Source organism: Rousettus aegyptiacus, unplaced genomic scaffold (genome assembly GCF_014176215.1).
Source record: "Rousettus aegyptiacus isolate mRouAeg1 unplaced genomic scaffold, mRouAeg1.p scaffold_m13_p_12, whole genome shotgun sequence".
Taxonomy (NCBI): Eukaryota; Metazoa; Chordata; class Mammalia; order Chiroptera; family Pteropodidae; genus Rousettus; species Rousettus aegyptiacus.
This window is the reverse complement of record NW_023416287.1, coordinates 57,814,760-57,834,998: the sequence shown is the minus strand read 5'-3', so window position 1 is coordinate 57,834,998 and position 20,239 is coordinate 57,814,760. Positions and strand designations below refer to the sequence as shown.

Sequence of the window (20,239 nt, the reverse complement as noted above, 5' to 3'; positions counted from 1 at the left end):
TTCATTTCTCTTCATTCTTTCAGGCTGAATATTCTCTTAGATTCTATTTATCTGTCTTCAAGTTTGCTGATTCTTCTGGCAGCTCAAATCTACTGTGGAATCCTTCTAGTGAAATTTTCATTCCAATTATACTTTTTAACTCCAGAATTTTATTTGGTTCTTTTTAATAACTTCTACCTCTTCCCTGATATTCTCCATTTGGTGAGACATTGTCATCATACCTTTTTTAATTAATAAAGCATGATTTTCTTTAGTTCATAATAGCTGTTTTGGTCTGCCAAGTCCACCATCTAAGCTCTTTCAAAAACAGTTTCTATTGTCCGCTTTTTTCTTATCTGGGTCACACTCGTCTGTTTCTTTGCACATCTCATAATTTTTTTTTGAAAGCTGGATATTTTAGGCAATACACTGTAGGAACTCTGGCTACTAACCCACCACCATCACCAGGCCTATTGTTATTGTTCACTTGGTTGGTTATTTATTTGTTTAGTTACTTGGCTGAACTAATTCTGCTAAGTCTATTTCTCCTGCCATGCTCAGCCTCTGGTGTTCCTATTGGAATTTTTCCTTTTGTTTTTGTCTTCTGGCCTGGCTACCTCACCCCTAGGTCACACCTGGGTCAGTGCAGCAATTTATTGGTCGAAGATGGTGCTTAAACTTCCTTAACTAGTCAGATTATTACTCTTTTTCATTGGATAGGTGTGTGGCTTGAAGGATGCTATCAGAGTTTGGGGAGTTTACATTTTTCCCCCTATGTTCAGCCAGAATGACTAGTTTGATCACGGCTGAGAGGGCATCATACAGTTCTAGATGGCCAGGAATAACTATATTATTGTTAAACTTGACTCCCTAGGGGCTGCCCTGTGTCAGAGCAGCTTGTTCAGTCAATGTTTGGTTAAAGATTGTGCTTAAATCTCTTGTGCTTATGAAGCTTCCACTCTGTTGATGGGTTCATGTGCAGCTTAGGGGATGTTTTTGAGTCTGCCCCATGTCTTGTTATGATTCCTCCTCAGTGGATGCAGCCTAGTGCGTGGACACAATCTCCCCTACCTCCAGACTTATCTGTGATATCAAGAAGGCTCTTCTTGGCTGCACTTTCTCTGATTCTCTCTATTAAACTTTTAACTACCTTGTTGTTCTGCTTGTTTCAGAGCTACCAGCCTCCTTTTAAGTGCTATATACCAAGATCCACATTGTTTTCATACAACATCTTTAGGTATGGAGTTCTCTACTCTGTTAAAATAGTTAGTCCCCTCAGACAGAGCTTCAGAACTCTTTATCATCTACCTTTCCTTCTGGCTGTGCAGAACCACAGTAAGCCACCAGAGCTGAAGATGAATGTGTCACCTTTGCTCTACAAGTAGGCACTGGGAGTGAGAGTGGTAGCTCCCGGTCTTCCCAGGTTGCCTCTCCTAGCTTGGAACGACCACACTATGAGCCAGCTGGGTGGAATGATCAGGGCCCCAGTATTCTCAACCTGCAGAGCCTGGTGTAGAGTCTCCACCATACGAGTCGGGGCTGGATGGGAAGAGAGAGACCTGGTCCATCTGAGTCTGCCTAGAATAAACCTTCTGCAACACAGGGCAGGGACAATGAGAAATGCCAGCAGCCTACCATTCCTGGGGTGAAACTCTAGCCCCAGACTGGTAGTTTGGAAGAGAGTGAACCCCCACCTTCTTGGCTGTACACATCCAGGGTAGAGCTTCTATAACACAGAGTTGGGGGTTCGTAATGGAGCTCAAAAGTCATAGGCTCACTGTTCTTACTGAGATTGAAATTTTATTAAATTAATGTTTCTTCATTTGCTGTATGCTCTTAGGACAATTTCCAGAGACTGTAATGAGTGTTTAAATTGTTTTCCAGTTAAAGTTTTGTTTTGCTGGAGAGAAGGTCTACGGAGCTGTTTACTCTGTTGTTCTGGAAGTTCCACCTCCCTTCTGCTTTATTCTGAACAAACCTGCCTTAATTGTTCTCCTAGAAAAGAAATATGAAAAAGAACATTCTTGAAATGTTAAAATACTCTTTACCTTTGTATCTATAAACACAAAGGCACAATCTGATGGCCTTGCCCAAGTTAATAAATAGGTTGGAATGTTTTTTAAATTTATTTTACCAGAATAATTTTGGAGTTGTAGCTGGTGTAGAAGAGGAAAAAAAGGAAACCTTTGAGATATTCATCACCAAGAATATTTTGTTTTTGCTAAAAGAATGGCAGCTAAAGCAGAACACAAATGTCAGTAAATTATTAACATGAGATACTTTTGTCCACTCCTTGCCCCCAAAGAGCCTATATTTTGCAGAGTGTCCAAACAAAAACAAAAACAAAAACAAACAAACAAAAAAAGGTCAGCTAGAAAATGCTTACAGACCCGGTTTAGGTATTTGGTGGAGGGGAATGAGATAAACAACTTGGCTGCCCCAACCCTCCTCCTTCTGTTTTGTTAAATAGAGTTCATCTTCACTATACATAATCTCGCCTACTCCCAACATAAAGTCCTCTAAGCTGGGACTCTAGTGGACATCTGATATGTAAGGCCTCCATCGCATCTCCCTTCTGTTCTTCATTTTCTCAATGAGAGAGTCTGTCTCCAACTTAGAATAGAAATGTAGGCATCTCCATCTTGTGCTCCAAAACTTTATAACTTAGGATATCGTCCCACAGCAACAATATTATGTACAAGGGCAAGGTTACCACCCCAGACCACGTTGCCAATTTAGCACAAGATCGACCTCTGGTGTGAGTCACACAATTCAAAAATGAGCATCAGCTGTGCCGATGTTTCCATGGGAAATGCATTGGGCATTCCAACTTCTAACATGAAATTTCTCTGGCTGAAGTCAGAGCAGAGAAAGAAAAGATACCACCTTCCTTTCCTTACCTTCCCACCTGCCAGGTGATGAAATATCTAGACAGGGACTGCTGAGATCTGTGGCCCCGGAGAAGCAAAGGCTGAGAAGTGGGGACAGAAGATAGAGGTCCATGAACAAAGCATGCCAGGGGGCCAGGAGGAAAAAGAGGGGCTTTTGACACACCAACACCTACTCAAATGGGGAGATCAACTGGCATTGGGGCTATAGGTTCTAAAATGATGCGGAGGGCAATATGGGACAGAAGAATGAGGGTTAAGAAATAACAGCTACCCTACAAGTGAGTGCTTTTCACGCTGTAGGAGCTTTACATGTCAGTACATCTGCAACCTGCACAACACATACAGAGTGGGCGGTATTATTAGGAGACTGAGGAACAGAGGGGCTAAGTAAGTTGCCTAAGTAAATTGATAGCCAGTGTGAACCTTGCTCTTTGTCATTTTGTCCTCTAGCTCCCAGAAGGGTTTTTCCTGTTCCAGTCCTACATGCACAGCTATTTATGTAACAGACCTTGTGGACAAAATGGCTCAATACCAATTCCAGTCTTTAACTGTGTTCAGAGGCTGGAAATCTAGAAACAGTACTTCCAAGAGCCTCCTGGAGCTGGGTTATGGATGTCTAGATGCCAATTGCATTTTGCAAATAAGAAGTATTCAAATAAGATTAGAAAGGTAGGAAGTAAGAATGAGGCTGCCTTTCTATGCACAGAGTTCCCGCAGCTGTGCCCTATCTGGCTTCCTGGGTGGCAAGAGCTGGCTGTGGAGACAGCAGGACTGAAATTCTCCTATTATTGAGCCGTACTACAGCAGTCTGGGCTTAACACTCAGCCATTCCACTGAAAGCCTCCTTGGGAGATCAGCCTGAAGCCTGCTCTTGAAGCCTTTAACAACTCAGGGTAGCATTTAATTTCCTATATGCAAGTCTCTGTCTGTTTATAATACCTGTAGTGGTATCTAGTTCCTGCCCTGAGCCCTGACTGATAATCTTTTTCTTTCCCCTCCCTTCCCTGCATCAGCCACAGGGGGAAGAATAATGGCAGGCAGTGAGGAGGAGGCAGAGAAGAATTTGGGCAAATTCATTCATTTATTTGCTCATTCACCCACATTTACCACACACCTATAATGCTCTAGGGACCGGGCCAGGCATGCCTCCTTCTCCGCCCTCCATCCCTTTCAGTGACTCATACCTGGACAGCATACTAGGACACAGAACAGTGGGGAAGGAGGAGTGTGTGGGTTTGTGCATGCCTTCTCTCTCTATGGAACGCTCTGCCTCCTTTCCTTGTCTATCCGGCAGGTTTGTAAACACTGCCCAGATACCACCTTCTCTCCAAAGCCAGGATTTGCACACAGTCAGCTGATGCCAAAGCCCCTGCACTTGACCCCCAGGGAGGAGGAAGGGTAAGGTTGGAAAAACAAAGAAAGGGAGGTGACATGGCCCAGGTAGGAGGTAACACACATATATAAGCCAGGGGCTCATTTATTAAACTACAGGCCACATATCTCTACCAGAAGGAGCCTCTGCATTTCCCTGGGAGAAAATTTATCTTGGGGGATGGATGATCCCCATGCAATGTGTTGCCCACTTACCTTGGCAAATAGGGAATGAGTAGAAACCCGAGTGGCAGGCGTCACAGCGAGGGCCCTCCACCCCAGGGCGGCATAGGCACCTTCCGTGGGCGTTACATATTTCCGGGAGGACACCCTCCAAGTTACAGTCACATCCTGAGAAGGAAAAGAGACTTTCAGGGGCAGTCTCCCTCCTCCATTTCTTCGTCAAACTCTCCCTTACCCCAGGTTTCCATCACAGAAACATAGATAATAAGTTATCTATGTCTTACAGACATTTTTAACCCAGAAGGCTACATCTTAAAGAGAAATAAAACAAATATTCAGGAAGGGTCAGAGATGCCACTAAAAAACATCCAGGGTGGGCATTAGTTTGCAAAATAGCTCTGATCTTTTAATATCTACCCCCATGGAAACATCTATTTCCCCCCGAATCTGATACATGTACAGTAAAACTTCAACTTAATAGATTTCTGTCTAATGACAATCTTGAATTAAATATATTTCTACTTTGCATTTTGTACCAGAAAAGAAATGAACATAAATTCAGCCCTACTATGTGCCAAGTGTGGCTTTTAGGGGCTTCACTTGGGTGGCTTCACTTAATCCTCCAGGCGCGAGGCCTTCCCAGAACTCAGGCCGCTTCCAGTCCCACAAACAAGCGCTTTCTCACCTTTGCTCTGTCCGTTCCCTTTGTCTGTGATGGCCCTGCCCTGGTTCTTCCTCATCCTCAGGTCTCAGTTCAAAGTCAACTCCTAGGAAGGTCTTCCTCACCCAGTTGTGCAAGTGGGCTGCCCACTTTCTTCCCTATTCTCTGTCTTAGCGTGTTTGTCTTTCACAACACTTTAGTTGCTGAAATCACTTCCAGGCCTCGCGACTTACTTTAACCAGTCGAATGAGGTGCAAATGCTGGTGTGGGATTTCTGAGCCCAGGTCACAACAGCCTTTGCGGTTTCCATTCTCACCCTCTGGGAACCCCGAGACTGCCATGTGAGGTACCCAGTCTGGCCTCCTCAAGAATGAAAGGCCAAGTGGAGAGAGACGCCCAGCTGCCCCCAGCATACCCTCCAGCAAGTCCAGCAGAAAGATGGCCTGACCGACCCACACGCTTGTAAAAAATAACCGCTGTTGTTTTAAGCCGCTAAGTTTTAGGGTGATTTACTACATAGCAACAGGTGAGTGAAACACTAAACAGGCTGAACATTTAATGAGAGGTTACCCCAGGGCTGCCACTGCCATCATATAGTATTTCTCAATAAACATTTCTTAAAAAGACAGAGCTTTTTGTTTAACTTCATTATAAATGGATAAAAAAAAATCCCATAGTCAAGCAAGAGCCCTGTTAAATAGGCAAGAATTTTAAAGTTGAGGAAAAAGATGCTCAGAAAGGTTAATTAACTTGTCTAAGATCACACAGCCAGAAAAGCAGAATCAGGATCTGAGCCTAGGTCTGATTCTAAAGCCCATGCTCTTTCTATTATACTAAAAATACAAGCCGATAACCGATTTTAAAAGCCACATTCAAGGTATGTCCTAGATTAGTATAAGTACATAGCCGAACCAATCTCATATTTAAAACATCTGCATTTCTATCAAAAACATTAGCATCTAAATTGCAACATGGTTCCATGAGCTGGATCCTGAAAGACTCAAGGATTTTACTAGTTTCACCTTACTTATCAAGGAAGGGAGGGCTTAAGCATTTTGGAAACATTTTCTTCAAGGGATAAAATAATAGATATTCCCCTTTGCCCTAAACCCTTAACCTTTCAGAAAAAGGTTAATAACAAAGTTGTGGAACTGTTTTTCCTAATATGGTAATTAACAAAAAGATCATGGTAAATCAGAACAAATTTTGTGGTCCTTACATAATCCCTAACTTGTTCATACCTAAATCAAACAGTCACCTAATTTGGCAAAAAGTGCATCGGAGTGTTCAAAGGCACATTCATCACAAGAGAAGCCTTGGAACCCAGGCATGAACACTGCCCGACCCTGCACCACAGCTTCCAGACAAGGTCTCAATACCACAGCCCTACGGCTGAGACCACCACAGAGAAAGGGAAAGTCTTACTGTCGAATACAGTCTCAGCATTAAACAAGCCATTGGGATTAAGTAAGAAACTTGAGCTTTATGTTGGCATTGAGGTCCAAGGAATCCTTATTTACAACCATTTGTAAACAGAAAGAAAACATGTAGCACCTAATTTTTTTTTTTAAATTCTGTTTCTGAAATTCATTTCTCAATATTTTCTTTTCCTTGTCTAGCAAGTAGTCCCACACAGAGCCAGAGCCAAAAACCTCTGGGCCCCTCACCTTCACCTCCCACACCTATCACCAAGTCATAGTGACTAGATCTCAGGAAAGTCCCTGAAATCCTCCTCACCTTCCAAAGTTCCAGAGCCTTCCTTCAGAATCTCATCCTTGTCACCGGGATTATTTCAATGGCCTTCTCAGCAGGCTGTCTGTTTCCCATCTTGCCCCTTCCAATTCATTTTCCCTCCTGGTGTCGAGTGATCTTTCTTTTCATATCACTTTCCAGTTTAAATTCCTCAAAAATGACCCAATGCCTTCATGACACAACTCAAAGTCCTTGACGTGTGTGAAATTATAGACCCTTTGCAATCTTCCAGGCTGCCAGCAGCCCACACAGCATCTTTGCCCAACTGGAAAAAGATGTCCCTTCCCCAAGATGCTTTCCTGTCACTTGCTGTACAATCGTCATGATAAATCTGCAATGCCCTCAGTGGGTATGGCGTCCCCTCAGATGAGGTGCAGCCCTGCCCTGTACCCTGCACACCTGAGCCTGGCTGCCCACTCTCATCTTTTCCTCTCCCCATGCTCCACTTCTTCTCCTTCTTCCTCCTCCCCCATGATTCGGTCCCAGTGACCTACCTGCCATATTTTCTCTTCTATCCCCATATTTTCTCTTAGCTGCCCTTCTGCCTGGCTAACGCCTTCATGCTCCAAGACTCAGCTCAGAGGCCTCCCGCTTCTGCTTTAGGGAAGCCCTTCTATAATCTCTACCTTCTCCCTCTCTCCCGCCTTCCCTCCTTCTCTTCTGTTAGGGGCTGTAGGATATGCCTTCTACATGCTCCCATGGCTTTGTGTTCTTGGCTAGTCATAGCATTGACCCGCTGCCACAACTGTTTGCCTGTGTGTCTCCCACAGGACTGAGAGCTTCCAGGGAGCAGGGACTGTGCAGCTGCCTTGTCCGTGCTTAGTACAGAGTAGGCACTTAAGAGAAGTTTGATGAATTAAGCATATGCTAAATATTCAAGACTACAATTCTCTTCAGTATACACAATTCCTCAAATTCTATTTTACTGGCATCTACACAGAGCTTCCAAGCAGATAATTTGTGTGTCCTTCTCTAAGCCTTATAGGGCAGGTCTCCATGCTAGTAGTGACTGCCCCACCCTGCCAGGCAGGATAAATGCCCAGCCTGAGGAGGAGGGACAGCCAGGAAAGCATGCCCAGTGGCTGTCACCCCAACCTCAGATTCTCATCCTTAGTTTCAACCACACAGACCTCAAAACTTGGGCAATGGGAAGTAGCTCCTCACAAAGCGATTGAAGGAATCAAAACCTTTCCACTCTGTCAGAAGAATCCCTGGACAGCCATGTCTTCAGGCCAAATGCGCTGCTTTACATAATCACCCCGAGATCATACCAAGCACGTGGAGTCTTTCTGTAGCTGTTGATTTTGCTCGTTTCTGCTCTTTGTTTGAACTTGGAGGAATACAAGTGTACATGTGTCTGTAGGCTAGTATCCCTCTAGCGTGTATGTTTTGCGTATGCTGTCATGTTCAAAAGGAGCCCTTGAGATGTGTCAATTATATATTGACGTCCTGAAAATAAATCTTAAGTAGACCCAGAAAACCTTAATAATATTCAGGGTCATAAAATACAATGAGAAACCTGCAAACATTCTGATCTCCAAAACTCTTCTGTCCTTTTGCTTCAAAACTTCAGTGTCTGCAATTGAGCATATGGATTTTCTAGAGCAGTGGTTCTCGATCTTGGCTGCATATTGGAATCTCCTGGTAAAACACCATTGCCTGGGAACTGAATCCGAAATTCAGAGATTCCGCTATACTCCCAGGATCTGTAAATTATGGCCTAAGCACAAATCCATCCCTGCTTTAGTAAATAAAGTTTTATTGGAACACAGCTAAGTTCATTCATTTCCACATTGCCTGTAGCTGCTTTCCTGTTACAGCAGCAAAGCTAAGTATTGCAACTTTGCCTACAAAGCTGAAAATATTTACTATCTGACCCTTCGCAGGAAAGTTTGCCAACCACTAAATGGGAATTTTTACTAGCTAGAAGAGTGGTTCTTAACAAGAGACATATATCAAAATCATGTGGAAAATTTGTTCAAAATAAAAGCCTGGGCTTCACCTCTGGAAATCTGGATTAAGATCTGGGGTGATACACAGGAACTTATATCTTATAAAAGCAAAGGCTTCTGAAACACAGTCCTGTTCAAGAACCACTGTAGTAGAAGACATGAAAACATCAATGCGTCTTAAAGAATTAAATTCTTGGGGGTTGAAGGGTGCTCAGTATTACCCGGTACTCTATGTCTTCTGGTAGTTGAGATGTTTGTGCTTCTGATGCTCACTGCCAAGAGTTAAGCCCCAAAATGAGTGGTTTTGTTTTGTTTTGTTTTTTGATGCATTAATAGATCAGATTGAAATGGATGTCTGTGCATTCAAATTCCCAAATAAGTCTAACTGCACTAATTAAACTTCTTTTCCTTGAGGCTGTGTTCTAAGGCTTCCCTAATATTTCGTAACAGATGTCTGAACCTCCCTTCAAGTTCAATTAAATTTCTGTTCCTGAAGTCACCACCAGTCTACTTGGGGAGAAAAAGAAATTGAATAAGAAAGGGATTACTGTAAACAGAAAGTAAGTAGGAGATCCAAAACATTCTTGTGGCAGAAGACCAGAGATGTGTGTTTTAATCAAAGTTCAAAAGCCGAGTTCCATTGTAGTCTGATAATAAGCATTTAAAGAAACACTTGATTATACCCCCATTGGGCAGGACAGCACAGTATGCCCTGTGGGGATCGGAAACGAAGTCAAGCAGAGCAGCTGTCTCCCAGTGACCCAGTGTTTGATGCAAACTTAAGACAGCGCCCCACATATCGCATAGTGCTATGGTTTGTTCATAGGAGCCAGGTACAGGTAGGGCAGGAGAAGGAAATAGGAAAGGAAACTGGATCATGTTAGTCCTGAACTCAGGTGAGCCTTTTGTGCTGCCCCCAAATCCTAAGACATTCCCCTTCACTCCCGCACATTCTGGAGTGATTCTTTCAGATCTTCTCTCTCCTCAACTCTGAGGCCTCCTCCCAGCCTCACTTTCTGACAGAGCGAAAAAGGAAACGACCAGATCAAAGTGTCCCCAAGCTTCCACCACTGCATCTGCCTGCCCATCCCCTACCACACATGCTCTTCCTTCTCCTCTACAGCCTTTCCTGCCTCAATAGATGGCCATGTTTCCCTCACTTACTCCATCCAAAAGCCTCGGAGTCGCCAAAAGTATCCTCTTTTTCTCTCATATCCCACTTCGAGTCCCGCAATCCCCCAGTAAGTCCTGTCAGTTCTATCTTCAGATTATGCCCACAATCCGTCCCCTTCTTGTTGCCTCTACTGAGACCTCCTGGGTATGAGTCACCATTGTCGTCCTCATGGATTATGGCAATGGCTTCCCATGACATCTTCCTGCTTCTTCTCTTCTCCCCCTACAATTGGTTTAAACACAATAGCCACAAAGATCCATATACAGTGTCATTTCTGGGTGTAAAACTCTCTGTGGCTCCCATCTCATTCAGAGGAGAAGGTTAAATCTTTGCAATGGCTGAAAAGGGTCACCATCTGGCCCCTGGAGCTTCACTTTGTCACCCCTCTCCTCTTCGTTCACTCTGCTTTCCACACCTTATCTCCCTGTTATTCAATGAATACTCCAAGAATGCTCCTGCCCCAAGGGCTCTGCCTTTGCTCTCTCCTGTGTCTGGATGCTTCTCCCTAGACCCCTGTAGAGCCGCAGTAGGACCCTGATTGCTAATGCATCTTCATTATGGCTCCCTTCACTCTCTGACTCACTCTCTTACTTACATTTACATATTCATCAAAGTTAAACCAATACAGAGGTTACTTACCTTTTATATTTCCAGCTACTGGATCTTCTGGACTGGGAGTAGCAATAGGGAAAATGGGAATTCCTAGAAAAATAGTTTATTAAAAATACAGAGAAGGATTAAGGAGACAGTAAAATGAAATTTTAAATTTCACTACCTGGAAAGAAGCCCTCTCTAACTTAGTGAAAAGTAGCGTGTGCAGACCACTTTAAAGAAAGCCAATATGGCTATATTTAAAATGCATCTAGTAATTGAAACCAGACTGGTTAGACATTCTGATTTGTATAGTAATGAACAGAATTGGATATTTCATGCTCACAATATCTAAGTCTCAATCTAAGCAAGAAGAAGCTTGGTTCCTTTAGCATCATCATTTTTTTTTATTCAATGTAAAAATTTTAGACTAGTTTTAAACATTTTTTTTTTCAGTGAAAGCGGGTGGCAGTTTAATAATTACCATGGGACAACAGGTGTGAGTCAGGACATAGAGTCTCCTTATTCACATGTGTTCTGCCCCCAGATCCTCTTAACTCAATCTGCTTTTTCTGAGACCGTAGAGTTGCGAGGGTGAGAATGGGCAAGAACTAATGTAGCAATGGGGGAGCTTTGTCTTAAAAGATTGTTGTCCTTACACCAAAGTGCAGTTTCATGCTGTTGCAGAACAGAACCACAATTTGCATAGCCTATTTCAAAGACTCTTCTGCTTCATGTTCTATGGTATTTCTAACAGATATATATATTTTTCTCTCCAAGATGCTGAAATGTTCACTTAGATCATTGCAGTGGGGTAAAATGGGGACCCGTAATAATTTGGCTCATCGTACAGTGGGAAAGAGGAAACATATCCTCCCGGAAACCCAAAACATGGCATACACCATATGCAAATGGAAATCTGGAAGCCCATAATATTTTTTCTAGGTTAATGATGAAAAACCATAAACATGGATTACTATTAAGTTGTAATTGCCAATATTTGACCCTTCTGACCTATTGAAATGGTGATGTCTATGGTATAATCTAACACTTTGGAGATAGACAAGGCTATAAAACGTACATATATAAGTTTAATATTCCAAACTTCTGCAAACACTTTCACATAAATACACCTCCCTTGCCCCATTTCTGCCTCCCCTGCACACACCCCACCCCACCTGCCATGCCCTCAGGTGTTAATGTACAAAGCCCAGCTATGTGCGAAGAAGGGAGGCCTCTCCTTCCACAATAGTACTTACTCAAGCAAAATGGGAAATTGTAGTATCCGACTGCACACTTCTCACAGTTGTCACCATGGAAATTTGGCTTGCAGATACAGCGGCCTGAGCCTTGCTCGCAGTCATCTGCATGCTCAGAGTTACAGCTGCAAGCTAAGAGAAATTCCAGTTTTCAAAGGTCAGTCCTTTGCTGCAGTTAATAAGACGAATATGTCCCACTACTTCATGGGCACCTTAATACTTTATCATTGGTCTATGGTCATTCTTGAAAGGGCACATCCTTTTTACCACTTTAAATGTGGTTGATGGTTCCCATTGACTGAACCCCGTGGGCCCTCAGAAATGAGCTTTAATGACATCCACACTGAGACGTTCTTGAGAATGTAGTTTATTACACTGAGCACTGCTCAGCTCACTGAAAAAGAGGCAAAACCTGCACCAAATACAATCAGAGGGGCTGAGTGGGTGGATGTGTACTGAAGCTCCTAGCAGGTCTGTTAGGCACAGTCGCTCCTGGTCATAAGCCAACTGTGGATATCCACACAGTGGTCATCATTACACAGTTGTGATGCAGACACAAGTGGGATGGCCAGACATGGATATATATATATGATCTGTGAACAGCATAGCAAGATTGAGCCCATAACCCGAAAGCTAGATTTGAGTGTTATGACATATTAAGGCAGTTCTTGCAACCAACACAATTATTAGGTTTGCATTTCAAAGGGACATACTTGGAGAGTAAGAAGTTTGGTAACACCTCCATTTGGGAGCTTCCCTTGACCTGGTAGGTCCTCACTTCGGACACTAAAAATAATATCATAACTCAGCTAAGTGTATGTCCCCTGAGGGACTGAGAGACTGGAGAAACTGTGAGCACCAAGGACCATCTCCTCCCAAGCTGGCTTCTCCTGCTGTTCTTTACTTAATTTGTTTAGGATTTATGCTAAGCCTCTACTACCTCTATGAGACCACCTAAGTGACAGAAAAATAAACAAAAAAGTGATGGAAAATTGAGGTTCCTAAACAAGATACGACTGCATTCATGCTGTCTGTTTTCTTTAGTCAATGCCTATTTTTTGTGGGCACGAGAAAAATGATGGACATATTACTTCATGGGATGATGTGGAAGGGAGAGAGAAAACTGGATCACAGTTATCTAAAAATGTCCTAGAGAGAGACAGATCAAAATCCACACACTCTTTGGACTTGGATGCCCTCAAATGTTAATAATATGAAGCATGAATTTGGGGGATGGTGGGCACAGAGGCCAATTTCAGGGCTGGAGTTATTTTCCAACAGTGGTAGCCAAAGAACAGAAAAGAACCAAATAGTTTACACATGTAGGGTAAAGTCCATAACCTCACCTCTGACAGGTAATTCTACAAAGCAGAACCAGTGTCATTTTTCCATATAATGAATATAGTACAGCACAGTGGCTCCCAACAGGTGTGAATTTACATCCTGGATCTACCAGCTAAGGTTTTGTCACCCAGGCTAAAATATTTAACTACTCAGACCCTTTGGTTTCTCTATATCTAAAAATTAGAATAATAATACAATATTCTAAATTTATTATGATAATTTATTAAGACATTTGTGAAAGTATTTAGGCAACACCTTGCATATAGCAAATGTTCAATAAATTGTAGCTATTTTAAATATTATGACTATTATTAAATCCTTGTAAGATCTTTACTATGTTGTCTTGATACTACTTTTGACAAAAATTTGAAATTACTGGAGATCATAGAAACATGTTGAAACAACAGGAAACGGAAGAACTGACATTTGTTGCAAGCCTAGTATGCGACAAACCTGATGCTTAGTATTTTCCTAATGACTTTTATTTAACATATGGAATATATCATCACTTTATTTATATATAAGAAATCTTCAGAGAGATGTAACAGCCTAGGTCACATGGTAAAGAGTGAACCAATAATATAAAGAAGGAGGGAAAGAAAAAGGAACCTGATCGGAATTTAGCCTTATGACCTTCTCAAAGCAGGATACACAGTCTAAGATACACTGGATTGAAATGAAACTTACGGATGCAGCCATCGGGGGCAGTAGCTGGAACGCCATAAGGGCGGTAATAACCCTTAGCACACTTTTCACAGTTTACACCAGCTGTGTTATGCTAGAAAAAAAAGTCAAAAGAAACTTAGAGGGTATATAGTACCGGAGAAGTCTTTATTTTGTGCTATTCATCCAGAGAAATAATTATATCATATATAATTGTAATTTCAAAGTTACTAAGAAACAAACAAGCCTTGACCTTGAGTTTCCAAGATTTACCACAGGACACTGGCATAAACTTGGCTCTGGAATGTTTTTCCCATTGGAAGAGGAAATGCAAGCAAATTCCACAAACTGTATAGCCCAGGTTTTCCCCCTACCGCAGAATTTCCTTACTGAAGCACCCGATATTTGAGTGAGAAAAAAACCTCAGAGGACTACTCTTCATAGCTTCATTCAGAAGAAGTGATGAACAGATAATAAATCACCCTTGGGTTTGACCAAAGGAATAGAGTCACGTATGTCTTTCTATCTTCTCTGCTTTTGGAAGCGATCACATACATAGATCCTCTTCTCCTGCCATTCTAATTTTATCTGTGCTTTAGTCATGAAACCATTCTTTAAACATTTCTGTTAAACATTTGTTACGGGTCTCATACACAGAGCTCATTTTAAAGTATAATACCAGGCAGCTTTTGATATTTCATGGTTAATTGTTGTAATTGCCACAAAATCAAATTACCTAACATGCATCATCAGTTTCCAAAAACCACACACCATGGATCCAGCTCAATTCTGCCTCTCTCACTCTCTACTTGGGAAACAATTAGAAGGACAGTGTTCTTTTATTAATGAAAGGAAAGGCAATTGGAAGTTAGAAAGAACAAATGTAACACTCTTTGACCCTAAAAGAGTCTGCATAGAAACACAGAGTGTAGGAGGGGAGAACAAAGACCCTTTCTGTAACTTCTCTCTTGTTTTAAATGATTTTATTAATTACAGACTTTTATTTATTACCACTCCTTGTCCTGTGGGCAAAAATCTGAATTCACTTTAACACTGAGGTCTATAACCACACTGGTCACTTCTCTGACTTAACATTTACATGCATAAACACTTTGTGCAAATAAGAAACAGCTGTAGTCCACCCTACTTTCCATCGGATGCCAATTAACCTCTCAACTATGTTGTTTGTCAGTGTGGCTTAGAAGAGACAGAGGATGTCAGGTTAATGTTGGCTCCTCAATTTTTCCTTATTAGTGTAGGAAATGAAGTATCTGAAGTGGACAACCCAGGCTTTTCCCTCTTCCACAAAGTTTGGTCAATGAGCACCTGCCACAGAGAAGTTACATTGTTAAGACACAAAGAATAGAAACAAATGACAAAAAGAGAAAAACAAATCACTCTGCAGACGGAATAATGTCTATAGTTTGCCTTCACATCTCAGGTAATTGTCTAGGACCCACATCACACCCTGAAGGTGACTGCATACCCCTTTATCCATAGACGTTAAGGTCATGGTTGGACCAAGGCCAATTTGAGACCCAAAGACAGTGGTAGCTTTCTAATTTCTATATTGTAAGTACTGAAGAAACAATCTTGCTGGGAGAAATGGGTACTTAATTTGCATTTGCATGACACTTAACAAGATGAGAAAACCTCAGCAGTCCAAAATAAAGAGTGGGTGGGCTCTGGTGAAATCTATGTAGGAGGTAAGCCCACCCCTCCTCTAGCTTTCTATAGAATGCTCACCTCAAAACCTTGCCCTCTTTTGCTAATTCTTTAGTCCTAATTCCTCCAAGCAGAACTTTTCCAAGGTGCTTTTCAATCTTCGGGTAAACCCCATTTCTCTATTTCTCAGTTCCTTGACTATGCCCACAGCACTGTTGCAGGTTTTTGTTTCTGTAAACCTCAAAGCACAGGAGACTATCGGCTAATCAACTGGTTGCCCATGCCCCTGAAAACCCCCCTATCTGATTTCCCTTCCTAAGGCCAGTATGATCTGGCCTTTGTTACTGCTCTGATGTATTTACCCCTCCTCACTCCCCTTCAGCCAAACAGAGCCCCTTGCTCCCACTCGTGGCCCTTTGCCCTTCCATCCCCTGTGCTGGAAGGCTCTTCCCCAGACAGAAGCCTGGCTCATTTTCTTGTTTCTTTCAGGTCTTTACTCAAACGCCACATCCCAGGGAACTAGCCACCCTATTTAAAATGCCACATACCCCAAACTAATACTTAAAATAGTAAACCTAAGAACTAAAAATAAAATCAGTACCACATGAGAATACAGCCATCTCTGATAACTGTGTGCTCTGCCTGATAATGACCTGGCTCTCTCTCATGCTGACTGCTTGACCACTCGAAGTCTCCAGGCCCACACTGACTGTGCAATGTTCCCACTTTCTGTCACAAGCTGAGACCTGATGGCAGATACTTCATCATTCTCCAATTACCAGCACTACATAGAAAAGATGGGAGCCATGTTAGCTAATGCTATTGACAGAATGTTTGTACCCCCTCCCCAAAGCAAATCATATCTTGTAACCTAATCCCCAATGTGATGGTATTTGAAAAGGGAGCCTTCGGGAGTAATAAGAGTGGAGCCCTAATAATGGGATTAGAGCCCTTAAAAAAGAGATGTGACCTCTTGGTCTACCATATGAGGATATAATGAGAAGGCAGCCAACTGCAAATCAGAAAGTAGGCGCTCACTATACACCGGGTCTGCCATCACCTTGATTTTAGACTTTCCAGCCTCCAGTACTGTGAGAAATAACTGTCTTTATTGTTAAGCCACTCATTCTTTGGTCTATTTGTTATAGCAGCCTGAACCAACTGGGTTTCTGATAGGTAGACCTCTCTATGAAGTATGTGTGTTTTAAAAGCAAATTTAAACTTCATCTTGAAGCATCACCTTGTAGCTCACCAAGCCAGGTTTAGTTAAACCTGCTGTGGTAGCACACCCTCTCCTCCTCCCTTCCTCATCGAGACTCCCCATGTCCCTCTGTATATGGCCTAAGATAGGGCTACATATTTTTCCCCAACTGAAGTCAATGGTATTAACATCATTTATAGAACATTCATCTTGCTCTTCCATTAGAAATGCCATTTTTACTGTAAAACAAATTTTAACATCTACATGAATTTGTTTTTAAATTCTCTATTAGGTTCTATTGAACTATTTATCCCTGCGTTGAGTCCACACTCAATTAATACAGATTCAAGAGATATTTTGATATCCCTGAAGACAACTTCTGTAATTATTCATTTTTTAAAACTATTTGTCTCAATAAGAACTTTAGATTCAGTCTCTCAATGTTCAGAAAAAAAAAATCCTGCTGGAATTCTGATTGCAATCGCAGTGAATTTATAGACTGGTTTTGGAGAAATGGTATATTTATAATGCTGAGTTGGGAAACACATTATGCCTCCCCATATAGGTCTTCTTTTATAAACTCTAATAAGGTTTTATAAGTTTGAATGCAGCTCCACAGTTAATTTCTTCTGTTTTTTTTTTTTTTTTTTTCTTGGCGTACCTTCAAATCATTCTAATAGTTACAACTGTATTCCCCTGCCTGTATCTGTTTCTGCATTCTATCTACCTGGACTCTTTGGAAATTTCCAGTCTGTTGATGACACTCCCTTATTTTTTATGCTATTGTGAATTCTGGAAGAAGAGGGCATTTTGCTTGTTTAATATCTTTTCTAATACATTGTGGGATTTGTTGCAAGAGGGAATGCAGCCATGTGTGCTTCATCTCTTAGTTTTATGTGTTGTGTGTGTTGTGTGTGTGTGTTTGTGTGTGTGTGTGTGTGTAAGACAATCAGTATGGAAATAATGAGAACAATACATAAAGGATACAAATAGCTAGGGAGAAAGCTCAAGACTTAGATCACAAGTCATGTCTTCACAGAAGAAGCTAAAGACTTTGTTTTAGTTAATGGAGGTAAAGTATCTTCAAGCATCACCACAAACAAACTGGGTAATCGTTCATCTTAATTAAGAATATCAATATTTTATCAAAAGGGAAGAAATTGAAGAATCATCACAAAAATGTTGCTCCTTGACTACTTCTTTCATTGTTTTTCCCCCCAATATTTTATGAAAAATTTCAAGTTTTATAGTGATTATTTATGCATGCCCTATGTAGTTTACCATTAACATTTTACTATATTTGTTTTATTATATAATTAGCCATCTACTCATTCCCTATTCATCCACTAGTCCATCTTATTTTTTATGCATTTGAAAATCAATTGCAGATATCAGTCACATTCCACCAAAACTTTAGCATGCATATAATTAACTGGAGTTCAATGTTTGCTTATAGATTTTTGGTGTACAGTTTATATACAAGTCTGAAACTCTTAATTGTATATTCAATGAGTTATGACAAATGTATACATCTGTGAAACACAAATCTCTATCTAGATATAGAATAATATTATACCCCAGAAACTTCCCCATGACCAATCCCCTTTACCAACTCCCAGAGTCAATCACAGTTCTGATTTTTTCCACTGTTGATTAGTTTTTTCCCATTCCAGAATTTCACTCTAATAGCCCTCATACTATCTATGTATTCTTTTTTTGGAAATCTTTCACTTACCATGATGCTGGTAAGAGTCTTGCACGTTGTTATATGCTTTGGTAGTTTGATTCGCTCTATTGCTCATTGGTATTCCATTGTATAAATGTGCTAGAGTTTGTTCATCAATTCTACTACTGATAGGCACCTGGGCTATTTCCAGTTTGGTGCGGCTGTGCATAAAGCTGCTATAAGCTTTTGGTAAACATACATTTCTACTTCTCATGGAAAAATGCCCATGAGTGGAATTTGTGAGTCATGGAGTAGGTGTATGTTTAGATTTATTTAAAAAACTGCCAAGACATTTTCCCAAAGCAGTTGTATCATTTTCCATTCATACCAACAATGCATGATAGTATGGTTGTTCTACATCCACACCAAAATTGGTGGTAAGTCACTATAACTTTAATTTGCATTTTTCTGATGACGAATGATGTTAAGCCCTTTATTGTAGGCTAATTGGCCATTCATATGTCTACTTTTGTGAGATGGTTGTTCAAATCTTTTGCATGTTTTATTAGGTTATTTGTGTTTTTATTATTGAGCAGTGGGTGTTCTTTATATTTCCTGGATATCAACAATTTGTCAGATTTATGTTTTGTGAATATTTTCTCTCTGTATGTGGCTTGCCTATGCATTTTCTTAATTGTGTCTTTTGTGAGCAGAAATTTTTAATTTTGATAGTTATTGCTTTTTTCATGGTTATTGCTTTCTGTGGCCTAAGAATACTTTGTTCATCCTTTTGATCACAAATACATTCTATATTTTTCTCTAAAGATTTATAGTTTTAGCTTTATTTTAGTCTAATTCATATCAATTTAGTTTTTGTGCATAATTTGAGGTGGAAATTAATTTTATTTTTCCCATTTAAATATCCAGTTATTCCAGAACCATTTGTTGAAATTACTTTCTTTCTCACCCTCCCATGGGATTGCTTTGGGATTTTTATCAAAAAACAAATGTCTACATAAGTGTGGTTCTGTTTCTGTGCTTTCTACTCTGTTGCATTGGTTTGTCTATCCTTATGTTGATATCACACTGTTTTGACTACTGAAGCCTTTTTTTTCTTTTGCCAATAGCATTTTTTGTTCAATTACAGTTGACATAGATATGAGTTTTAACACAGTGATTAGACATTTATATAATTTATGAAGTGATCATCCTGATAAATCTAGTACCCATCTGACACTATACTTAGTTATTACAAGATTAATGACTATATTTCCCATGCTATACTCTACATCCCCGTGACTATTTTTTAACCACTAGCTTGCACCTCTTAATCCCTTCCCCCCTTCTCCATCCCCCCACTCCACCTCCAATCCAGCAACCATCAAAATGTTCTCTGTATCTATAAGCTTGTTTCTGTTTACTTTGTTCATTTATCCTGTTCGCTATATTCCACATATAAGTGAAATCATATGGTATTTGTCTTTCTCTGTCTGACTTACTTCACTTAACACAATACCATGTCCACCCATGTTGTTGTAGATGGCAAGATCTCATTCATTTTTTTTTTGGCTGAATAATATTCCTTCTGTGTATGTACCACCTCTACTTTATCCACTTTATTAATTCCAAATATCTAATAATATTGAGTCTTCCATATAAGTATGTCTTTCCATATATTTAAGTCTCTAAATTTCCCTCACCAGAGGTTTTAGCTTTATTATAGAGGTCTTACATTCCTTTTGTTAAATTTATTCCTAAGAATTTCATTTTTTGACATTATTTTCAATTAAATGTTTGTTTCATTTTCCTATCATTTGTTACTAATATATAAAAATATAATTAATTTTTATTAACTTCCTTAATCTTGCAGTCTTATTAATTCACTTA

General features: G+C 40.6%; 1 protein-coding gene across 6 annotated transcripts in view; it reads right to left on the bottom strand.

The window, feature by feature from the left end:
* Positions 1 to 20,239, bottom strand: part of LAMA3 (laminin subunit alpha 3) — a 234,359-nt gene that overhangs the window by 128,994 nt on the left and 85,126 nt on the right. For all 6 annotated transcript variants that reach the window (XR_004953701.1, XR_004953702.1, XM_016166528.2 and 3 more), the window contains exons 9-12: positions 13,845 to 13,935; positions 11,814 to 11,945; positions 10,603 to 10,665; positions 4,458 to 4,592 (exon numbers count right to left, since the gene is read on the bottom strand). Coding sequence is in view for 4 of the 6 variants with exons in the window: in XM_016166528.2 (XP_016022014.2) it covers positions 4,458 to 4,592; positions 10,603 to 10,665; positions 11,814 to 11,945; positions 13,845 to 13,935 (421 nt within the window). In the remaining 2 variants the exon portion in view is untranslated. The remainder of the gene's footprint in view (positions 1 to 4,457; positions 4,593 to 10,602; positions 10,666 to 11,813; positions 11,946 to 13,844; positions 13,936 to 20,239) is intronic.